The sequence below is a fragment of the Poecilia formosa genome, unplaced genomic scaffold (assembly GCF_000485575.1).
Source record: "Poecilia formosa unplaced genomic scaffold, Poecilia_formosa-5.1.2 Scaffold17, whole genome shotgun sequence".
In the NCBI taxonomy this organism is placed as follows: Eukaryota; Metazoa; Chordata; class Actinopteri; order Cyprinodontiformes; family Poeciliidae; genus Poecilia; species Poecilia formosa.
In genome coordinates, this window is record NW_006799956.1 from 2,634,176 (window position 1) to 2,655,755 (window position 21,580).

The 21,580-nt window shown below is 39.2% G+C and overlaps 1 protein-coding gene across 1 annotated transcript; it reads left to right on the forward strand.

Moving 5' to 3' along the window:
• Nucleotides 1-542: 542 nt before the first annotated feature.
• On the forward strand, nt 543-20,472 carry slc6a13 (solute carrier family 6 member 13). The gene is made up of 15 exons (XM_007546758.2): nt 543-871; nt 7,320-7,529; nt 8,518-8,652; nt 10,059-10,199; nt 11,813-11,894; nt 12,069-12,201; nt 12,291-12,425; nt 14,436-14,539; nt 14,703-14,827; nt 14,934-15,046; nt 15,121-15,258; nt 16,029-16,131; nt 16,224-16,324; nt 16,575-16,745; nt 18,094-20,472. Exons 1-15 carry the CDS (start codon nt 865-867, stop codon nt 18,256-18,258), a joined length of 1,863 nt encoding a protein of 620 aa, XP_007546820.1. The 5' UTR covers nt 543-864; the 3' UTR covers nt 18,259-20,472.
• Nucleotides 20,473-21,580: the final 1,108 nt, after the last annotated feature.

Genomic DNA, 21,580 nt, shown 5'->3' on the forward strand with positions numbered 1-21,580 from the left:
TTCCCAATCTCCAATAAATAAATACTAATAAAAATAAATAAAATTAAAAAAAAAAAAACCCTGGATTGTGACCATAAAACAAACGCTTCAGTCGAACCAGTCCACTCTCTGGACTCCTGTGGTGGGAAAATGCTGTGAATGGGCAGCTGGGCCTGTGAGGAGCAAATCTGGCTGCGGAGAATAAAGACGGCTTTCCGGGGGCCGAATTAAGGATGTTTGGAAGCAGCAGCAGCTTCACGAAGATGGAGCGACATTTTAATTACCATCCGCAAGACGCAGACGTCTGAAACATTGGCATAACTCTTTGCTCAAAATTACTCTGCCTTTTTGTACTTTAAAACAAACAGCTACAACAACAAAAATAGTTGTCAGGTGAGCTTCAGCTAATAAATAATTTGCATCAGCGAAACACATTTGCATACATATGACACAATCAGACAAACTCTTCTTATCCAGCGTGACTTTTTTCTTCTTCTTCTTCTTCTTCTTCTTCTTCTTTCTTGTCCCTTGCAGTTTATGCAGAACCCCTGGGAGAGAACGAGCCTGTCAAAAGGTTACGCAATCAGCCCACCACACTGAGGCAGCACAGACCTCCAGTGTGCTGTAGGGCATGAGTGTGTGTGCGTGTGTGTATGTTTGAGTGCGTGTGTGTGTGTGTGTGTGTTTGAGTGTGAATGGATAAAGGGGGCGTTTCTTCAGCGAGAGGCAAAGCAGAGGGAAAATCTCAATGTAGGCTGCGCCAGAGTTTTGAGTTTCTTCTATCTCCGCCCCTCAATGCATGTTATATAGTGAAACCAGAAACAGTGGCCGGCCCGCATACGACAGCCCCGCTCTCTTCCTTGAAGGCTGCCGTCTGTCAACATTATGAAAGGTGGGTGCCACATAATTATTTACCGATCATGTTTTAGCTTAATAATCATCCGTCTCGTTGCTAGCTGGCTTTGACAAGCAAAACATATATACATCTATAGTTATCTTCAAACTATTTTTTGTGTGGGTTTCCAAGCAGCGGAACTCCACACGAATGCTTGGAGGAGAGGGAAAAAAAAGTGTTTGCCTAACATTCATCCAAAAGCTGAAGAACTGTCAGCTAAAGCTTGAGGTTGCAGCTCAACCTGTTAAGCAGTTGTTACCCTGCTATTTTTTTTATTTTTCGTGTTGACTTGATTAATAAATTTAGTAAAAGGCAGCCAGATGGGAGCTAATAGATTGAGGCTAATAGCACAATAAATAGCAAGTTTCATTGATATGTCACAAGTTAGAGTTTGAAGTTTAGGTCCCATCAAAAATACCAATAAATTCTTGAGCTTATTGGTATTTTTTTGTTCTGTGAGCTCAATTTCTTTGAACAAAAATCGACTGATTAGACCAGTGAACAATGCCTGTGGGTTATGACAACTTGACATTAACCAGGAAATCATTACTGATATAAATTTGTTATAAAAGTATTACTGATTGCACTTTAAAAATTAGGTAACTTTATGTTATTAAAAGTAAAGTTTAAACAGTAATGATTTCTTGGTTAATGTCAAGTTGTCATAACAAATACATTTTGAATAATGTCAACTTTGTATTAAAAGTGTCATAATTTACCGAATGACGCTTTATGACAACAGTCATAAATATTCATGAAGACTTATTCATGCTCATGACAGGTGTTATGTCATGTTTATGAAAGTGTCATGACAGTCTTATTCAACCCCCTTCAAATAAAGTGTTACCCAAAAAGATCATGGGAATCTGAGTTGAGATGAAACAGATACATTGGCTGTGAATTACATTTGTGCTACTTTTCCCAAAACAAAAATAAAATCTGAGATGGTCTGTTTTGCATTAATGTCTGTAATAAAAACGGAATTTGGGCTGCATGCTTAAAAATCGCTTTATAAGTAATGTCTAAAATAAGCAGCTGAATGAGTACATTTTACATTAATAACTGATGAATATCAATTATTATCCAATAACAACAAAAAGAGAAAAGAAATGAACTGGAGAGACGAGTGAAAGTGAAAGGAAGCAGGTCATTTCTTGGTGAGAAAATGTGAGCACCTTCAGTCTTACACTGCAATCCATGGTCTGAACATAACAATAGATGCTAACTATTATTATCAACATCCATGTTTAGAGCAAATATATATCCAAACCCCAATCTGAACATAACGCCCGATTCCGATCGAATCTGTGATCGATTTCCGAAATCCCTGTAGGATAACACTGCAAATTAAATACCAGCATTAAAGCTGAGCACTGAGGATGTGGCAGTTCATAGGAAAAACAATTAGCTTGAGAGGCATTGGTGAAGTTAAGACGGTTAAGATAATGCTGCTCTCCTGTTCGTGACTCTGTTGAGTAACTAAACGAGTTATGTTTCATTCAGCTGAGAGAGCCTCTGGGCACAGGCATTTATGGACGTGTCAGCTTCTGACATGAATAAGAGGAAGCCCAATAATTGCCTTTATGCAAGAAATGTCACAAGTCGCTTTAAAACGACATGCTTTCTGTTCTCACATAGATCTAAGCAGCCTAATAGTCTCTGACCGCTCAGTTTTATTCTTTCTCCTGTCAAATTGTGAACCGTTATCGGTTAGCGGGCCGCTCTTTATCGCTTTCCTTTATTTATTAGATGTTGATCACGTTTAAACCCGAACACAAAACAAACTAAGATTAAAATTTCCTCTAGTTCAACCTTAGCTCTGAGGTTTGCAGATTGTTTGCTCAATCCGTTAAATCACCTTTTAGCTAGAGGTTGCTCTGTGGGTTCCCACCCTCCGTTCAGTCGGCATGCCGCTACACGCAGAGTGACCTGGCTGCCCTGGAGCTGACGAGCCGCAGAGTGTGAGCACAGACACCTGCTCTAGTGCAGTCTGAGGGCGAGGGTCCTGAAACTGTAGTTTGGAGGAGATTTTTGTTATGAAATTTTAAGTTGTTGGCAGCAATCTGAACAACCAGGTTTGCGGAAACAACCGCACTGCAAAAACATGAAATCTTTACGATCTTGTTTGAGTTTCTAGTGGAAATATCTTTGTACGTTTGATATAAGACAAAATTAACATACAAGTGTCTTTTCAGCAAGATACAGGAGCTTGTTTTAAGTTAATCGTTTCTTCATATTGATGAAAAAGTACAACTTACAAATGAAATGATCTGCATAAAGCACATGGGAACAGGAGTTTAGTGATAAACACAAGAATATTTTCTATCGTTCATCAGCCTCCTCTTCTCAATCAAATAGTTTGTTGTACAGAGGACTTTTCAAGGTCGATTGATGAAGTTCTGCAGCAGTTGCAGCGCGACTGAAAATATGCAATTGTTGCTGTTAAGTATGAGGCATTAGAGCTTTGGCCATCGTTTCAGTGTTTTTATAAAAAGGCGTTTTTGCCATCCACACAAATGTATATGAAGGCGAAATTTACACTCTTCCACTCTGCCATTAAAAAACCCCACAAAACCATGGGGGCTGTTTTAGGGAAAAAAAAGTCCTCGTTTACAGGACAAAAAATGTTTTTAAGAATTGCAGGAACAGGAAGGAGCTAGGAAAAAATACTAGTCACAAACAAAACTTTTGTAGTGGTTAGCTTGAATGCTATTTTACATATTTTAGCATATCTATCTGATAAGTCAAACTTAACATGCTCCATTTTCAACATACGCTTAAAAGACCAGAGATAATTGCAATGTGGTATAAACAATGTGGTTTTCAGAGTAAATTACTAGAGGTGTGACGATACATCCAGTCCACAAGCTGAGAAAATACAGCAAATTAGCTGCACGAGCTCCAGGTGAAATTTTACCAAATATCTTTGGACAATAACTTAATGCCAAAAGACAAAAATAAAACACAACTTTTTCAAACAAAGTATATCAGATTTTCAACTTGAAATAGTCATTTAAACACTAGGGCCTGGTAGGAAGCTGTGAGGCAGATGCTATCGTCAATACAGGAAGCTGCTAACTGCTAGCCAGTCGCAGTAGGTCTGTCGCTCTGTTACGGCACCGTGTTGTTGGTATGAGAAGCCTGACGCAGGTGAATAACTTTGCTCTGCACAAACTGTGGATAAAGGAGTTCACATGAAACCTGCAGCAGCTACAGCATCTGTCATGTTTGATTCATACATTGTTTACATTTGATCTGATCGCTTCCTGCCTCCTCTTGCACAAAATTCTGCCACTCACATGCAACTAGGTATATATATATATATATATATATATATATATATATATATATATATTTGTTGAGGACCTGATACAGAAGTGGCGTGGGTCTGATTTGAAAAAAGTCACATTTGTGCTGTTCAGATTGTCTAAATATCAGATATAGATCACATATAGGTGGAAAATGGCTGTAGGATCAACAGGTAGCACTGAAACTCCTTCATTTTCTTGCTTATTAAAACAACCTTCTCAAACGAAAATACAACCCGGTGCCACACTCACCCTCATTTGTGCGGTTTTAATAATAACATAAACTGACTTCATCAGATGAAGTCACATGCTGACATCAACTTGACAACGCTCTCTGAGTCAGACTTCATTTAGACATGACACATTATTTCAATGTTGTGGATGAAATGTTAGATTTCTGTATAAATGAGCAGCATAAAGAATGCTTCGGACAATTATGAGATCGGTTTTAAAATGGCAGAAACAGGCTTTGCTTTTGGTCCTGCTCTGGCTGGCTACAAACTGGACTGTCAAGTTTAATAAGTTTGGGCATCCATAGATGTTCAAGACTTACTTATAAACATAGCTTTAGCTAAACTGACTACAGTCAAATACTTCAAGGTTACTTTACTATATATAATAGGTACAGAAACTTGGTGAGTCCTGTCGTCTCTCCTCACACATCTGCCAAGTTTGAGCCAAAAAAATAAGGTACAAGCTTTGTTTTTTGCTCTGAGTGTTTCATTCTGTCTTCTCACCTCCTCAAAATGTTCCACAATGGAAAAGAGTTGCCCCATAATTTCAGTAGGTCAGTCTGTCACTCTCTCTCTCCCTTAATTGCTCAGTCACCCGATGTCATTTCGAATGGATCTGTTGTCACCCTTTGGTGGGTTGAAATCTCACCGTAGATGGTTCCTCTCCAGCGATATTTTTCATACAGTGAGCCTAAAATGCCATTGGGTAAAAAGGGATCTTTAAAGTGTCATCCTGCAGGCAACCTCCTTATAAATCACAAACATATCTTTTGATTTGGGAGAAATGGGAAGAAGAGTGAATGGAAGGAGGGACCTGGCTGTGAGGCCAGTGAGTTCTGCCATTTGCCAGCGCAGTAAAAGGAGGGATACTCCGCTTTTGTCGCGCTAAGCCTCCATTCTCGCAAAGTGCCCTCCGAAGACAAGGAACTCTATTTTTACCACGGTCACAATTTGGCTCCCGTCGCCGCAGACCTTGGCCCTCAAAGCGGCTCCCGTTTCCAAACCCCCCGTGCGCGCACCCCGCACAGAGTCACGCTTGTGCTCGACCTCTGCGCACTGACAGCAGGAGCACATTCCTAAAGGTAGCTTCGCACAAAACAGACGAATAAATGGAATTCCCATCCCATGTGTTGCTTTTTCATTAAAAAAAAAAAAGAAAAAGAAAAGCTGCAGCTAGATTGGCCACACATGGTATAATTTGTGTTTATTGGCATGAAAGGGTGAAAATATGACAGAGGTTAGATGTGTTTGATGGAATCTCGTAGCTGAGTTAGAGTGAGCGTGTTTCCTGCAGACTGATCAGCAGCTTGTTTGCGTTTGGTCAGTAGCTGTGACCACATGGTGGGAGGGGGAAAGGGGCAGCGGAGGGGCTGGTGAGAAGTCTGTTAATGCAACCTGACAGGAGTGAGCACAGTCAGTGGGCCGCCTGTTTCCTCCTCTGTGGGACTTTTATTTCAGCAGCACTGGACCCAGAACTGGGTCCGGCTCAGGGATCCACCAGCTCCAAACTCATAACCTGAAGTCAGTGGTGACCTCATCCAAAAGAAAGGGCCCATTTGGACTGCGAAAAACAGATTTGGTGCCGTTTGCATGTCATCATTATAACTCTTAAGAACTAGCCATGGTACTGAAAATATGTTTCCCCCTTTGGGGATCTTGATTTTTCTGTTTTGTTTTCTTTAACCAGCCTCTCGTCATCCAATCAAAATCCTGAACATTCAAGGTCACAATAAAAGGAGCTTCAATCCATTACAATGCTCGTTAAAAAGTCTTAAAATTCATGGGATATTAACTCCTTAAACGCTGCACATACTACGAGCTATAAATTGCGGAGGACTCATTCTTAAATATGGGGAACCAATATGTAGTTTTATACTTTTTTGTTTTATTTTATCTTATCTCACATACATAACAAAAACAAAAATATGTTAAAGTGAACTTCCATATCTTCACACAACATGCAAATGTGACTCATATCCAGCTTCTTCACCGCAATCTGAATGGCCCAATTTTGATCATTTCATACAAAGAAATCCAATGTGCGACTCTTCGCTATGCGGTATTAAATGGCAATTATCTACTTTTACAAGTAAGTGCTTTCTTTCTATTACCTTCCTTCGTGTTATGATTTTGTGACAATACCGTTGACTCCCATTGCTGAATAACTTCTAAAATCAGTCCGTAGACCCCGTCATTTACGGACTGTTATGTCCGTAAATGACGGATGTAAATAATAATGTGTGCCGTTCTTCTTCTGCCTCTGCTGGTCTCTTTAGGAAACCGTTCACACAGGAGTTTGATTGTAGTTGCATTTAATTAGTAGGATGAACAACCGTGCAAAAAATTAATCAGATATCAGCAAAACATCAGAATTGAGCATCAAGACTTGCTATGTGAATGTAGCATTTTTTTTTTTCTGTGAGCAACCCAATTTTCTCATGCCGCCCTGTGCAACCTGTACAACCCATATCAAAATGGCGACTGCATATCATCAGAGCTCCTAAGGGCAAATTTAGAAGTTTATTATAAGTTGCTAAACGCCTTGGAGTAATTATTAAGCATTCTGGCTTTTGCTATAAACTACAGACTGTACCTCCAGGTCTTTGCAAAGGTTTGTGAACCCGATGAACCTTTCGTCATTTAGTCTCAACACGACCATAAACTTCAATGCCTTTTATTGTAGTTTTATTGGATGGATCAACTCAAATTAATGCATGCTTCTTAAATGAAAGAAAAAAACCTAATACACATAAAAGTTCTTACATTCATAGATATGATGCACGTGGCGTACATTTGTGTTCAAATTAACAATTTGTGGAAATACTTGAAAATGTCAACATCTCTCCATAAAATCAGGGAAAACTTTTGTCCGTCAAGTTAGTCTCTGTGCTCCGTTTGATGCAGGTGAAAAACGAGATGCAGAAAACACGTCCAAGGCGGAGCCATCCAACGGTCACGGCAGGCCACTGGACATCGTCCCCAGCGCGGAGGAGAAGATGATGGACAGGGGCCAGTGGGGCAACAAGATCGAGTTTGTCCTGTCTGTCGCCGGGGAAATTATCGGTCTGGGTAACGTCTGGCGCTTCCCCTACCTCTGCTACAAGAACGGAGGAGGTGAGCTCTAAGAATCGTCATCTTTATGGTTCTTGGTAACCGTCTGATGTCTAAAGGGACCAGGACCTAATTAAGTTAAAATGGAACCAGGGTGCGGTAACTGGAATGTGAAAAGAAACCCGGACATCGCTAAAACATGTTTCATTTGTAGCCCAGCTGGTGGACTTTCTTTTTACTCTTCATTGTCATGCCTCACATTTGTGGCACTAACGCTGTTCACCTGCTGTACTCGATTATTTGCACGTATTTAATATGGAGCAGAAGCCACATTGAGTTAGTGGTAGGAATAATCAATAGCATTTGCAAGGTCACATCTGAGGATTTTAGACCTCACCGACAAACACAGACATTTTGGACAGAGTTTATACATGCAAAGATAGCTGGATGTCATTTATGAAAATAAATAAAAGAAACCAATGTTGTGATGCCACACGCTACGTAGAAAAGTGTTCAGATAGTATTATCCTTTTTAAAGGAGAGCTTTTACAAAATCTGACATGTTACAACCACAAACTTTCATAGATTTTATTATGATTGTATGTGGTAGACCAATGCAAATTAGTGCATAATCTGAGATGGGAGGAAAATGATTCCCAGTTGTACAACATACCACTGAGTCCTTTTTTCTCTGATACCACCACATAAAATCCACTGCAACTGACAGCCTTCAGAAATCACCTAAACAATAAATACAGTGTCATTTAAAAACTGCTGTTTACAAAAGTTAACCAGTCGGTCTGACCAAGCTTCTGCCATTGTGCAGAGAGGAATGGGAACAGTGTGTCGATGTCGAAATCTGGTGGAGACATTGCCCAAAAGGCTTGTGGTGCTGCAGAATCCAAAGTCATTTGAAGTTTGTGATTCCAACAAAATGTGGAATGGCTTAAGGGGCATAGATATTTATGCAAGATGCTGTGTTTTTGCTTACCCAGTTCCAAGTGTTAGACAGTCTTAACGTGTTTATGAACTGTTGCCTAAATGTATACAGGGGCTTTTTTTATTCCATACCTCATCTTCCTGTTTGCTTGTGGCATCCCCGTGTTCCTCCTGGAGACTTCTTTGGGACAGTACACCAGTGAGGGCGGCATCACTTGCTGGCGGAAAATTTGCCCATTATTTGAAGGTAATGTGTTTTTTTTATTATTATTATTATTCTGCCTTGAAACACTTTGAGATTATTTCTCTTCTGTAGGCATGTTTTCATGTTATTGTTTACGTCCAGAACTTTTGAGCATGCGCACAACAACTGAGGGCAAAAAGTCAATTTTTTATTTATTTATTTATTTTTTAATTTGTGTTGTCTTTAGCTGCGCCACAGTCGTACAACAATTCAGGTAACAAAATGAAACCTGGACATGTAGCTATTCTTAATTTAGTGTTTTGTGCCACAACAAAGGGAAAAATAACACAGAAAAACCTTTGAAGAATAACTCAAGACCACTCATATTCTTTTTCTGCTGCTCTCTGTGTTGGCTGTGCTAAGTACAGACTCGTTGCCATAGCAACTGACTGACAACGCCACAAATGTATCAGGACTGAACACCAAAAAACACGCAAACATTTCCCACACAAAGAAGAGAACATTCAGTCTGTTAAAGCATCATGTTTTCATGCTTTATGTTTATTTTGTGATTATTATTATTATTAGCTAAACATTTGCTCTGCTGATGATCGGTGAGAAAGTTGGTGTGTGGGTCGCCTTTTCTTTTTTCTTTTTAAACCGAGTTCCACAGCACATCTACATGTTAAGGTTGTCAAAGTCAAGCTAGCTTAAATAACCTACTTCCCTCCTCCTCGCTATTTTTGTTTAATTTAAAAGTTTTTCTGTTATCTAGTTGTCATAGTGTTGGCAATCAGTTGCAAAGCAATGCATCCCTTTCTCTTTTATATACCAAGCATACATTTAGGATTTAACGCATTCAGAGCTAAAACCTCTGGTCCTTGTTGGTGAGCAGTTTTTCGGCCTGCAGCCGGGAGCTGGCGTTACTCTGCAACACGTCTATATATGTCAAAGGTAAATATCGTTTGGTAGGTCAGTGCAGAAATACACAGTAAGCTGCATTCTTATGGACCACATAAGATCCATAAGAAACTCGGGGCGTCACCGTGGAAAAAAACAAGCAAACGTGTCTGCGCAACGCTGTGGCTTGACAGAGGAATTCCAGACATGTCAGTGCAAAACGTTTGTGGTTGTGAATTATTAGAATTAGTACACATGCCACACTGAAATCTGTTAAATAGATGTGGAAACAATAGGAGGCTATATATTAAGTGTTTTTGTTTTGTTTCTTTTTAAATGGGAGTGTCTACTAAGGAAACTTGAGGAATGACATCTGGGAAAGACGCACGTGCAGAAGCAAAGCTTTAATCCAGAACTTGGATGCCTGGGAGTCTTTAGAAATGTGCAAAGATTACTTCCATGTGAATCTAAAGCTTCAGCTTAGATTGAGTGGAAGAATGCTCAACAAACAGTTCTCACTTACTTTTGTGTTTTTTAAATGACTCCCTTCTCTTTTTTTTGCATATCAGGAGTGGGTTATGCCACCCAGGTGATTGTCGCTCTCCTGAACATCTACTACATTGTTGTGCTGGCCTGGGCCTTATTCTTTCTCTTCAACTCGTTCACCTGGGATCTGCCCTGGGCGTCTTGCAACAACACGTGGAACACAGGTGAGGCGAACGATGGGACGACAGCACTGTTTTTCATTACCCCAGGCAGGGTCAGTTGTTTCTCAATGTGGACAGTTTTTCTGTGGATTCATGCTGCATTTTATGCATACTCAGAAATTTAGGTGGAGAAGTCGAGTTCCCAGTTGGAAATGCAACAACAACAGCAAAAAATCCCCTGAAGTTCAACATCCATACTGGCAGGGCAGTGTATAAAACACAGTGAAAGTTGCAGGTATAAGATAGACGTAAGAATTCAGACAGTACTAATGGACGACCTCTACTTGCAAACATGTTAAAATATAATGAGAAAGAAAACGTACGTTGTCATCAGCTTCTATTACGACTTGAAAGTTGGATTGTTCAAGTTCCCAGGTGGAAATGCAACAAAGTCACAAATCTGAATTGGAAAGTGAAAGGTCTCCAAACAGCCATTAGTTTGGTATCCATCATGGATGCTGCATGTGTAAAACACAAAGAAAGTTAGAGGTATGAAGTATTTATTATATTTCTGAAAGCTTGGATTTCGTTAAACCAGAGGCAAAACACAGGACGGTACAAAATCCTTTTTTTTTTCAGTCTTTATGAAGAGAAGACAAATGCATCGTCTTTGTCTTGTATAGATAATAGCAGTTTGCCATGCAGTTTGCAGTACTTATTTTCTAATTTACGACTCTGACCTTTGACTATTGAGTGCACCAGATGTGCCACAACAATTAGTAACTCCGTTTTTACAATTTGCCTCAGATGTGAAATTTCTAAAAAAAAAAATCCTACTTTAAATACAATTTCAAACGCATCATGAGCCCCGGAGGATTAGCCAGTCCTACTTTTATTCGCCTTGTAACGAGAATGGGCTCAACATACTGAATGTGTGACATGGTTGTTAGATTTGACTTTCAAGTTCTGAGGCACATTCAGAGCAGTAAAAAACCTGTCAGACTACAGTGGTTTTGAGATTACAGGTTTGTACACATCCTGCTTCTTTGTGTTATTCTTTTCTTGTAACAATGAAAGAAAGACATTTGCTGACTAATAACCGGGTTATAGTGAACAAAGATAAGATAGATAGGAACATAACTGAGCAGTTGGCTGGGCTTCCACCTTTAAAGATTCATTAGTAAACAAAATAGAAAGTCTGAATTTTTTTTTTTTTTTTACCTCAACTCAGAAACTTCAAACTACCTGGATATCTATCCGGCTGCTGCTTATGTTTAACATTTAAATACAGAAGAATATTTGTAATTCTATCTAGTTTAAGACTATCAGCAAAACTTCCTGTTGTTGTCTATTGAATTTAACCTCGGCAGCACGTTAGCTTTCCCGCTAATAGCTTGCTAGCATGTACCCACAGCCTCCAAATTCAAGCTTTTTTTTTTTTTTTTTTGAGGAACTATAATTGAATGTCACAACTCAGATGTTTTTCAGTGGTTTCCCTCATCATTTCATTCATTCGTATAGCTACTTGTTTTAAGACTGAGTGTTCCCGCTCCACTTCACTGTTCCCTCTCAGCGGCGGCATTGCTTCTCTCATCCGAGTGTAACTTGGAAACCTCTGAGAAAGCTTGGATTTCTTCGCGGGAATGAATGTCCTTTTTGTCTGTTCTTCATTCAAGATTCCTGTATGGCATTTCAGAGGGGAAACGGCTCCGTCAATCACCATGAGAACGCCACCTCTCCCGTCATTGAGTTTTGGGAGTAAGTTCTGTTTTTCCTCATCCCTTTGTTTCGCCGGCTCCTCAAGGTAGCTCACCAGATATCCGTCACTCGACAAGAGATTCGAGTTTCTTTCAGAGTTGGAATCGCTTCAGATTGTGTTGCTCGTTTGTCAAAGTACGTTGGAGTGATCCTGGGATTGCTTGTGTCCTGCAGGCGCAGAGTCCTGAGAATTTCCTCTGGCATTGACCACATTGGCGCGCTGAACTGGGATCTGGTCGCCTGCTTGGCCGTCGCGTGGGTCATCTGCTACTTCTGCATCTGGAAGGGAGTCAAATCAACTGGGAAGGTGAAACCGCCTCTATGGGTTGAGGAATATGAGTGGAAATAATGCAGAGTGGACTGATAGTTTGACAGAGTTGCTGTGTTTCCTTGCAGGTGGTTTACTTCACGGCTACGTTCCCATACATCATGCTGCTGGTCCTACTGATCAGAGGAGTCACTTTGCCCGGAGCCTTGAGGGGAATCCACTTCTACCTTTACCCCGATTTGGGACGACTGTCTGATCCCCAGGTAGGTTTAAGACTTGTGCAAGTCCGCAGTTCTCTTCCTGATACGGTGACTGGTTTCTTTCGACTTTCCCATGATTCAGGTGTGCCTTAAATGACACCTGCAGGTGTGTCTCAAATTAACTCGGGTATTATCAATAAACCTGTCAGAAGCTTCCAAAGACTTGGCATCGAATGTCCCAAATTGTTTAAAGGTACAGTAATCTATAGCGTATTTGAACTTTTGACTGAGGAAAGTCATAAAAACTGCCTTAAAAAAATTCTCTCTCTCATTATTTAGCAAATATTTAAAAAAAAAATGATGGGAAAAGTTTATTCTGAATTCACGTCAGACAGTTTGAAATAAACTCATGTCTTCTTTTATATAGTTTCTGGTTTCGATTGTATGTTAGAATAGACAGACAGATTAAGTCTTTAGCTTTAAAATAAGTTATGAATTTATGTTAGTAGCTTCTGATTCCTCCTGCAAATGAACAAATGGTGTAAATTGACTTCACAATGACTGCAAAGTTCAAATCATCTCACCCAGTAACTTGTAACTTAAGACGCTGTCAACAGCAGGGAAATTAAAATTAGATGAAATTTCATTGACCAAATCGTAATTGGGCCATGTAAATCAGTTTTTTTGTCCTGCTGGAGAATTTCTAATATGCAGATTGATTGTTTTGTTCACTTCTCTATGAGAGCTACAATCTGAAGACCTACCGGTCCAGCATGACAATCCCAGAAACAGCCCTCCCTCCTTTTCCTTTCGGGACTCCTTTGAATAGGAGTCCCGAGAGTGCTAGCCAAGTCAAGCTAGGCTGGTGGAGCCGCTATCTTGGAAGTATCTGTTGGCTGGAACTCCAGTCAGCCAGATTTTCTGTCCTGTATGCAACAGGAAGGAAGGCAAAACCAAATTAGTAAATTACACAAAACCATACGAAGCTAGGGTTAGAAACCGTTTAGTGTCACAATCCAGCTAAATCAGTTTACAAGATGAATTAGTTTCTTTATGGTGAGCAATCTCTACCGCAGATTTGAAGACGGAGCACTGGTGTTTTGTAAGTTTCTTGAAATTAAAATTTGTTGAGTTGATGAATCAAGTAACACTTCAGCTAAAATTCAGAGGAAAAGTCACCAGCAAGTGGTGATTAATATAATCAATATTTAAAATAGATAATTCGACTAAAACCCAATTACTAAGGATTTAAGTAGGCTAACACACAAACTAGCAAACCTAAAGCTACTAAAGTGAAATTGAAGGAGTTAATTCAATATTTTCCTGAAACTGTGCCACCCTAATTCAAGAGCATGGGCTAGTACTTAATTATTTAAAGATTTTTAAATGTCTTTTATGTATCTTGGCTTTTGTGCAGAGTACCTTTTTGAGCTTTACATATTTTGGTGATTATGGGATGCCTAATGCGGTTGTAATGACCAGAGCAACGATTCGGTGTGGTTATTACGAAGGGACTTTAGAGGAGAGCAGATCTTGTAGTTCAAATATCATGTGTTTGTGTGCGCTAAATTTTCATTTCAGAATGTGAGTGCTCAAAGTATTTTGGTCTTTTTGACTCAAAAGGAGGGGCTAGCCGTTTTTAGCACGTACAATTCGGCGCTCGGTTATGCAGGAAGGTGAAGTTGGAGACAAAATTGACACTTGTGGCCCCATTGGTCATCGGGTGAGGGAGAGTGGTCGCGTGGCCGCGTAGCCGCGTAGCACCGAGGTAGCATAGGCGCTCAAACCACGATAGGAACAAAATGTTTTGTCTTCTATCACGTAAAGGAAAGGAGCAAGTTTCAACTGGCGACTGCCAAACTGCACAGCTGTGCTCTCTGAGATGATGAATGGGGTATCGAACATGTCCTCACAGATCATCCAGCTAAAGACTTTCAAAGGGCTGGCTGTCTTCTAGTCACGCTTTGAAATTCTGGCTTGATGACTGTACAGCCTTAAAGCATATATCTTTACCCTGCACATGTATATTAGTCCCTCTGGACTTTAATAAGTAAATGATTTCTATGTGCCAAGGTCTGGATGGATGCTGGAACACAGATCTTTTTCTCATATGCCATCTGCCTGGGCTGCCTTACAGCCTTAGGAAGCTACAACAAATACAACAACAACTGCTACAGGTAAGGCTAAAAAAAAGTCTGTTTTTCTGTGTACATTATCTTTAATATCACTTGTTTCGCCTCATTACGTCGTTATAGAAGTTGCCATTTTCTTATTACAAAACCTCAGTGTGCTCTAGATCGGTGTGTTTTAAACATTATGCCTTGTTTCTGCCGTCTCCAGGGACTGCGTGTGTCTCTGTTTCCTGAACAGCGGCACAAGTTTTCTCGCCGGCTTTGCCATCTTCTCCATTTTGGGTTTCATGTCCTTTGAGCAAAACGTGCCGATCTCAGAAGTGGCCGAATCTGGTGTGTGTTTATTCCAACAGAGTCGCTGGAAGCTTAAAGACATTTAAGCATTTATTTGTTTTCAACATCCAACAAAGAGGTCTTTTTTTTGTGTGTGTGTATCCAGGTCCCGGTTTGGCCTTCATAGCATATCCTCGCGCTGTCACCATGATGCCTGTTTCCCCTCTCTGGGCCTGCTGTTTCTTCGTAATGATTGTGTTCCTGGGACTGGACAGTCAGGTACAATCGATAACACAAAAGCTGTTCGATTCATGCCGAGTCGTGTTTTGATTTGTACTTCTTCACTGTGTTAGTTCGTGTGCGTGGAGAGCTTGGTGACGGCCATGGTGGACATGTATCCCTCCGTCTTCCGCCGCAAAAACCGCAGGGAGCTCTTCATCCTGGCGGTAGCTGTGGTGTCCTTCCTTTTGGGACTCATCATGCTGACAGAGGTACAAACACACTTCAGAGTGTACATAAATGCCAGTCAGCATGTGCTGGTGTAACCTTAAACAAGGTTTCCCCCAGAAAACCTGCTAAGCCTCTTGGTTGGTTGCTACGGCAGCCATTCATCCAGCGGCCCGTCTTGTTTATGAGTTAAAAATGTTTAAAGTTGACAGGAAATTTGAAAATATATCACTTGATAATTATGTGTTACTGAAAGATTGGAGGATTAATACCTGAACATCAACTATAAAATATTAAAAAATGCAAACAATTTAAAAAGACTTAAAAAACAATAAGCAATGCTAAGCCTGGTGGGGGCACAAGTAAAGCCTGGTGGCCCGCCAGGCTTGTAATACACTGGGGGAATCCCTGCTTAAAGCTGCAGCATGTAATTTCTCCAAAAATATGTTTTTCCTCATTTGTTAAAACTATCTGTCGTGACAGTATTATATGAGATGAATAATCTGTGAAAAGATCGAGCATACATGAGGGTGATTGACATCACTAAGACCCTCCCCCTGGCTTTCATTGGTTGGAACTGTTAGTTAGCACTGGCAGAAAGCAAAGGAACTTTATTTTTTTCACAGATTATCTGTGTTATATTATACTGTCATGAAAAAGCTTTAAGAAAATTTTGAAAAAGCGAATAAAACGTCAGAGAAAATAATAAAAAGGTCAAGCTGAAATTCATTCTAGCTAATAACTATAAGCCATGCAAGGCAAATGTAGATATCTGATTGTATTTAGTTGAACTCTTGCCTGTTTGTGCCTACAGGGAGGCATGTACGTCTTCCAGCTGTTCGACTACTACGCAGCCAGCGGGATGTGCCTTCTTTTCGTGGCTATTTTTGAGACTGTTTGCATTGCCTGGGTTTACGGTGAGTCAATGTATTTAGCTTTGGGGTGTCTTTCTTTTCATAAATAAGTCGTTTCAAAGCGCTGACGGAAGTGAAACTGTGTCTTCCCTCAGGTGCTGATCGTTACTATGACAACATAGAGGACATGATCGGGTACCGTCCTGGACCCGTCATTAAATTCTGCTGGCTCTTCTTCACCCCGGCAACGTGCTTTGTAGGTTTCATGTTTATTTTCAGTGGGCTTTTTACAGCATATTGCTGAAACAACAGCGACCCCTTCAGGACGACATTAAAATTGCAGTTTACTAATTCTCAAAGCAGCAAACAGCAGCTTTTTCTTCGTCTCCGTCTTAATAAAGAAAGTTATGTTGAAATACAAATATCAGTTATTGTATGAAAGTAATACACATATTAAAGACTTGCAAGTAGAATAACCAACATGACTTTTTGTTTTCACTTCATAGGGAACCTTTGCCTTTGCCTTGATCAAGTACTCACCTCTGAAGTACAACAATGAATATGTGTACCCAGTATGGGGGGACGGAATTGGCTGGGTTCTGGCTCTGTCCTCCATGCTCTGCATCCCTCTGTGGGCGGCAGGGAAACTCTACTGCACACCAGGAACACTTAAAGAAGTAAGTTTCATCTCGTTTTTAGATGTACCGAGTTGAGTGCAGGAGGGAACGTTTTTATCCGTTTTCTGTTTTTTTTTTCTTTGCTTTATGTAAAAAAAAAATTGGAAAACATGAATGAAGACGCTCTTAGAATCTGTATAAAAACACAAGTGGCATGCACACTGGATATTAACATATCTCTAGACGTCAGTCTGCAAAAAAACTAAGGATTTGCCGTGTAGCTTGCATGTTAGCGTTTTGAGCTCTTGTTTCCTTTCATCAAGAAGGTCCTGGGTGCGAATCCCAACTTCGGCTCTGAAGATTCAACAGTTGGTTTTCTCTCTGTATTACCTTGTGATGGACTTGGGATCTGCCCATGGTGTACTTTGTCTTTACACATCAAAATATTGGTGACCAAAGTGCCTATTCCGGTCAAAATAGTATTTTTTTTTTAAATCAAACATAAAATCCATCATATTCAAGATGGTGCTGTTATCTTCCATACAAGTATGGAGGTGACTTGGACCTCAGAAGGTTCTTTTTGTTTCAGAAAATCATGTTTTGAGAGTATTGGCATGCTTTAAGAAGCAATGGAAAGGCTGGTAGTGATTTATCTATTTTCATACTTTCAAGAGTAATATATTGACTCCAGATAAATAGAGATTAGATATGATAAAATATGGGCTTATTAAAGGGGCAGAATCATGTAAAATTGAGTCTTTTGAGCCCTACATGATGTCATAATGTTATTTCCACCTCAAAAACACATCTGGAGTGATGCCTTTATTCTTTTATGCATGTTTAAGAAATTCTTCAATCTCCCGTGGCAACCATTCTGCTGTGCAAAACGCCTGGATGGACCTAGCTCCGCCTTCAAGGCGCAGCTCCTCCTCACAGCTGCAGTTTCCAAGCTTCTGAGTGTCTGTCTCGCAGGGCACCCTTCCTCCTCCTCGTCCTCCTCTCTCCCACTCAGCTCCTTCAGACTAGCCAGCAGTAATTATCAAACACCTGGTGAAACTGCGCATGTACGAGCTACTTCTCAGTGAAACGCTGGTAAAAAACGTTTTTAAAACGGTTAATAGATGAGAGAAGTTGAGATGACTCCCCAAAGGCAGAGTTTCAGAAAGAGCAGGAGTTGTTAAAGAGACAGAGTCTCAATTTCAACGTGTGAAATCAGGAAATAAAAATTCTTTTGAGTCACAGCATTTTTTACAAGAACCAAAGGTAACATAGATACTGGATTATGTCATAAAATGGACTATGTTCCTAGAAAATATATTACAACTTTAACAGACCAATCTTATCTAGGCAGTTACTTGATTTTTTTTCTTATTGTGTTTTCATTTAATTTGTGCTACACCCTTTACAGCGCCTCATTCTTCTCACCACTCCTTCCACTGACTTACCAATGACGAAGCAGCAGCAAGAGAGGCTGATGGGCGTCCAACCTGGAGACGGCGACAAGCCCCAGCAGAAAGCTCCTCCCACCAGAGACGGCTACTTCGCTGTAGATGAAAAGGAGTCTCACTGCTAGAGACCGTTTCTTTCTTTCTTCCTTTCTCTCTCTCTCTCTTCCTCTCTCTCTCCCTCCCCCCTTACCTCAGGTGAAGACTTTCAGAGCCACCGCACCTGTAACTGCACCTCTTGCTACTGGATCTTCCTCCCTCGTTCCCCGGTGCCTTGAACAAAACATTCCCCATCCTCTTTGGGAGAGCGTGTTAACATCTCATTTGCCCATGGCAGAGTAATGTGTACATTTGAAAATGTGACCACTATAGGTTCTCAGTGGCAAAGAAATTTGCTTTCTAAGGAAGCCTTTTCGCCTGTTATGGACATCTGTAATGTTCAGTTAGTTTGACGCGACGTTTCGGTAACTTTCGTTAATTTTTAACGGCCTGGCCTGCAGCAGACGGAGCACAAGAAGTGTCCCGACACTTGACTGCAGCGTTCATGAAAAGCTAACTTGAATAATATTGTTGACTTTTTAATTGCATTTTTTTTATTATTATTATTATTATTAATGCAATATATACATATGCTTTGGATACAGTTCTGCAGGGATGACTTCTGTCATCTCTGCTGGTTCGTACACTATCTTGAAAAAGTTTGAAAAGCCTGGAAACCTGGAATTATGGGGAAAAAGATCATTCTTTTGAAAATATGGTTTAAGTTTGCAGACTTTATTTCTTATCGTACCTTTTTCTAGTAAACAAATGGAAATTTCTATAATCAACATGATTTTTTACTCTGTTTTATATTTGAATAATACACTTTATGTTTTATCTGTGATTTTCCACATTGGATGTTAAATTCAAGATGTTCGCCATCACCGACTTGCTAAGGAAAAATTAAAAAAACAGACATTTCACTGCTTCTTCACTGAAGGCCAAAAGTGTCACATTTAATGCCACAGTAAGCCTTAAGCAAATATGTGGCCATTTAAATAAATAACAATACAGGACAATACAAAATAAATAAATACATTTCAGCAATAATTAAATGTTTCTGGATTACAGGAATAGACAACTGCATTTGTGTATGTATATAGTATATATAGCCTACATACACTATATTTCAAAAGTGTATGTGCTGAAGTATTTATTTTCTTTCCTGTCAACCTGATCAATCAATAATCAGTGAATTAAATAAATTCGCTGATTATTGATTAGGAATTTAAAATATGATGAAAGAAAATATGAAAAAAATTAGAAATTACAAGATCCATGTTGTCTCGTAAATTCTATTTTTATTTAAATAATGGCATGAATAGTCATGTCTACATCCGCTGATCTATGCAGGCAAGTTCTTCTCATTCAAGTCGCTTTTGATGTCAAACATTAAAGAATCGGAGTAGAATAAAAAAAACAAAAAAAACAACCAGCAATGGAAAAGACCTTTAAAGTGTCAAAACAAAAAAATCAGGAGCCAACATCAGTGTTGTAGTTTTTTTATGCTTTGTTGAAAAAAACCCCATCTGATTACTGTGCAGGTGTTTTTGAAATGATTGTATTGCACTCCAATGTCCAAAATGTTCTAAATGTAAACATTTGAGCCTAAAAAGTGGAAATCTGGGAAGGAACCCTTTATTTCAACACTCTGAATAATGCACACTTTTTTTTCTTTTTCTTTCTTTCTTTCTTTTTTTACTGAAGTATATTAATAAGTGCTGCTTGAGAGAACTTGAGGTGAGGAATGTACCTCAAAGGACCAATCAGATAAGCTGTTTTGTTTTTGTGTCCCATTGTAATACTTTGGGATTACGATTTAATTTTTCACCTGCTTTATTAAACTTTTGCAGAGTTGCATGGTTATTTTGTTTGTCTTTTTTTTATCGTTTCCTTTTACTTTTGATATTGACACAGTTTTAACTTAGCCGGGGTTGTCTTGTATCTAATATACAGTTGTTTTTATGCCATTAAAATGCAAAGGTTCTTAAACACGGTGTTGAACTGGGAAAGCTGGTTGATATGTTTCTTGAAAAAAAAAAGCCTTATTTGACTTCTCTTTCTGGTGCACACGAGAATCCTCAGACTTGGTTCGTTCACATGTGGGAATGAATGTACGATAACCGATTACTATACAGAACAATTTATACAACTTTTCTATTGTGAAATATGTTTTTATGACTGATTAATATCACCTTAATTTTGAAGCAGTGCTTTCAGTTTTTTGTGGGATGTTATTCATTTTATCTTACCTGATTTCATATAATGTTTTGGTATATATATAAATAAAGATAATAAAACAATCTGTTGTTGTAGTTGGAATATTCTTGTTGGAAGCATAACTTTATGTCTGCACGTTATAACACTTGTCACTTTGCATTTGAACTGTCACGTTTTCAAACTGTGTCATTGAAAGACCTAAGACCTACCTTTTGAGGGGATGAATATGTTGTGAAAACAGTTGAGTGTTACTGCTAAGTCACAGGCTGTGTAAAAATACCACCATGGAAAGTAAGTGGAAAAGATATCACTCTGTGTACATATTTGAAGGTGTCTGGCAAGATTTACTGGTATAAACAAGGTTAAGTTTTTGACTATTCTTGTTCCTCAGTTTAGATTACTGCTAATTAATCATCAACAAATTTGATAAGTTTTTTTCTAGAAGATGTAGGCACTCCCATATTCTGTCTGACAATCAATACTCTGAGAATTTCCTCCTTAAAATTCAACATTATATAATTTCTAATGCGGTTAATCATAAATATGGTTGCTTGCTATTGTAGAACCAAAATGGCACAATCCCATAAATAATTTTAACTACATACTTATATATGTAGCTGTACAGTATATCCTATCATTACATGAGACAAATAAAATATATGCTTACTAAACAATTTAAACGTAATTATTTAGTATAAGCATATATTTATTTTATATTTTTAAGGTAAAAAAGTAAATTAACACATTTTTAATTTAATACACATTAAAATAAAATAAAACTTCATATATAATTTGTTTAAAACACTTTTATTTATATCAGCCTGTATTTATTTCACATTCCGTTGGCCAATCACGATAGGTCGTCAAACAGATGGTAAAATATGATTGGTTGACCTGCACAGCAACTCAGACGTAGGCCAATCATCTTGCCTTGAACCGTGTTTGACCCGCCCACTGACTGACAGAACGTTCGCAACCCTAAACTCAATTTCTTTTAATTATTTATTTTGTTTGTTCGCATTTTAACTGTGACTTGGTGGAGCCATTTCTTTATTAATATGGTTTTATTATTATTTCCCTACTTATTTTACATTTTGGTTTTTCAAACCTCAAGCTCCACAAAACCAAGATTTTTTTTCCCCTTGGACTTGTCCGGCAGGGGTCGCTGCAGTAATGTTTCTTTGCTCATTA

Bases quoted from the DNA above. Each gene is read 5' to 3' on its own strand.
- slc6a13 (XM_007546758.2), top strand. The intron at 12,202-12,290 runs GTGAAACCGCCT...GTTTCCTTGCAG, and splicing joins GAGTCAAATCAACTGGGAAG to GTGGTTTACTTCACGGCTAC. The intron at 16,325-16,574 runs GTAGGTTTCATG...TTCACTTCATAG, and splicing joins TCACCCCGGCAACGTGCTTT to GGAACCTTTGCCTTTGCCTT.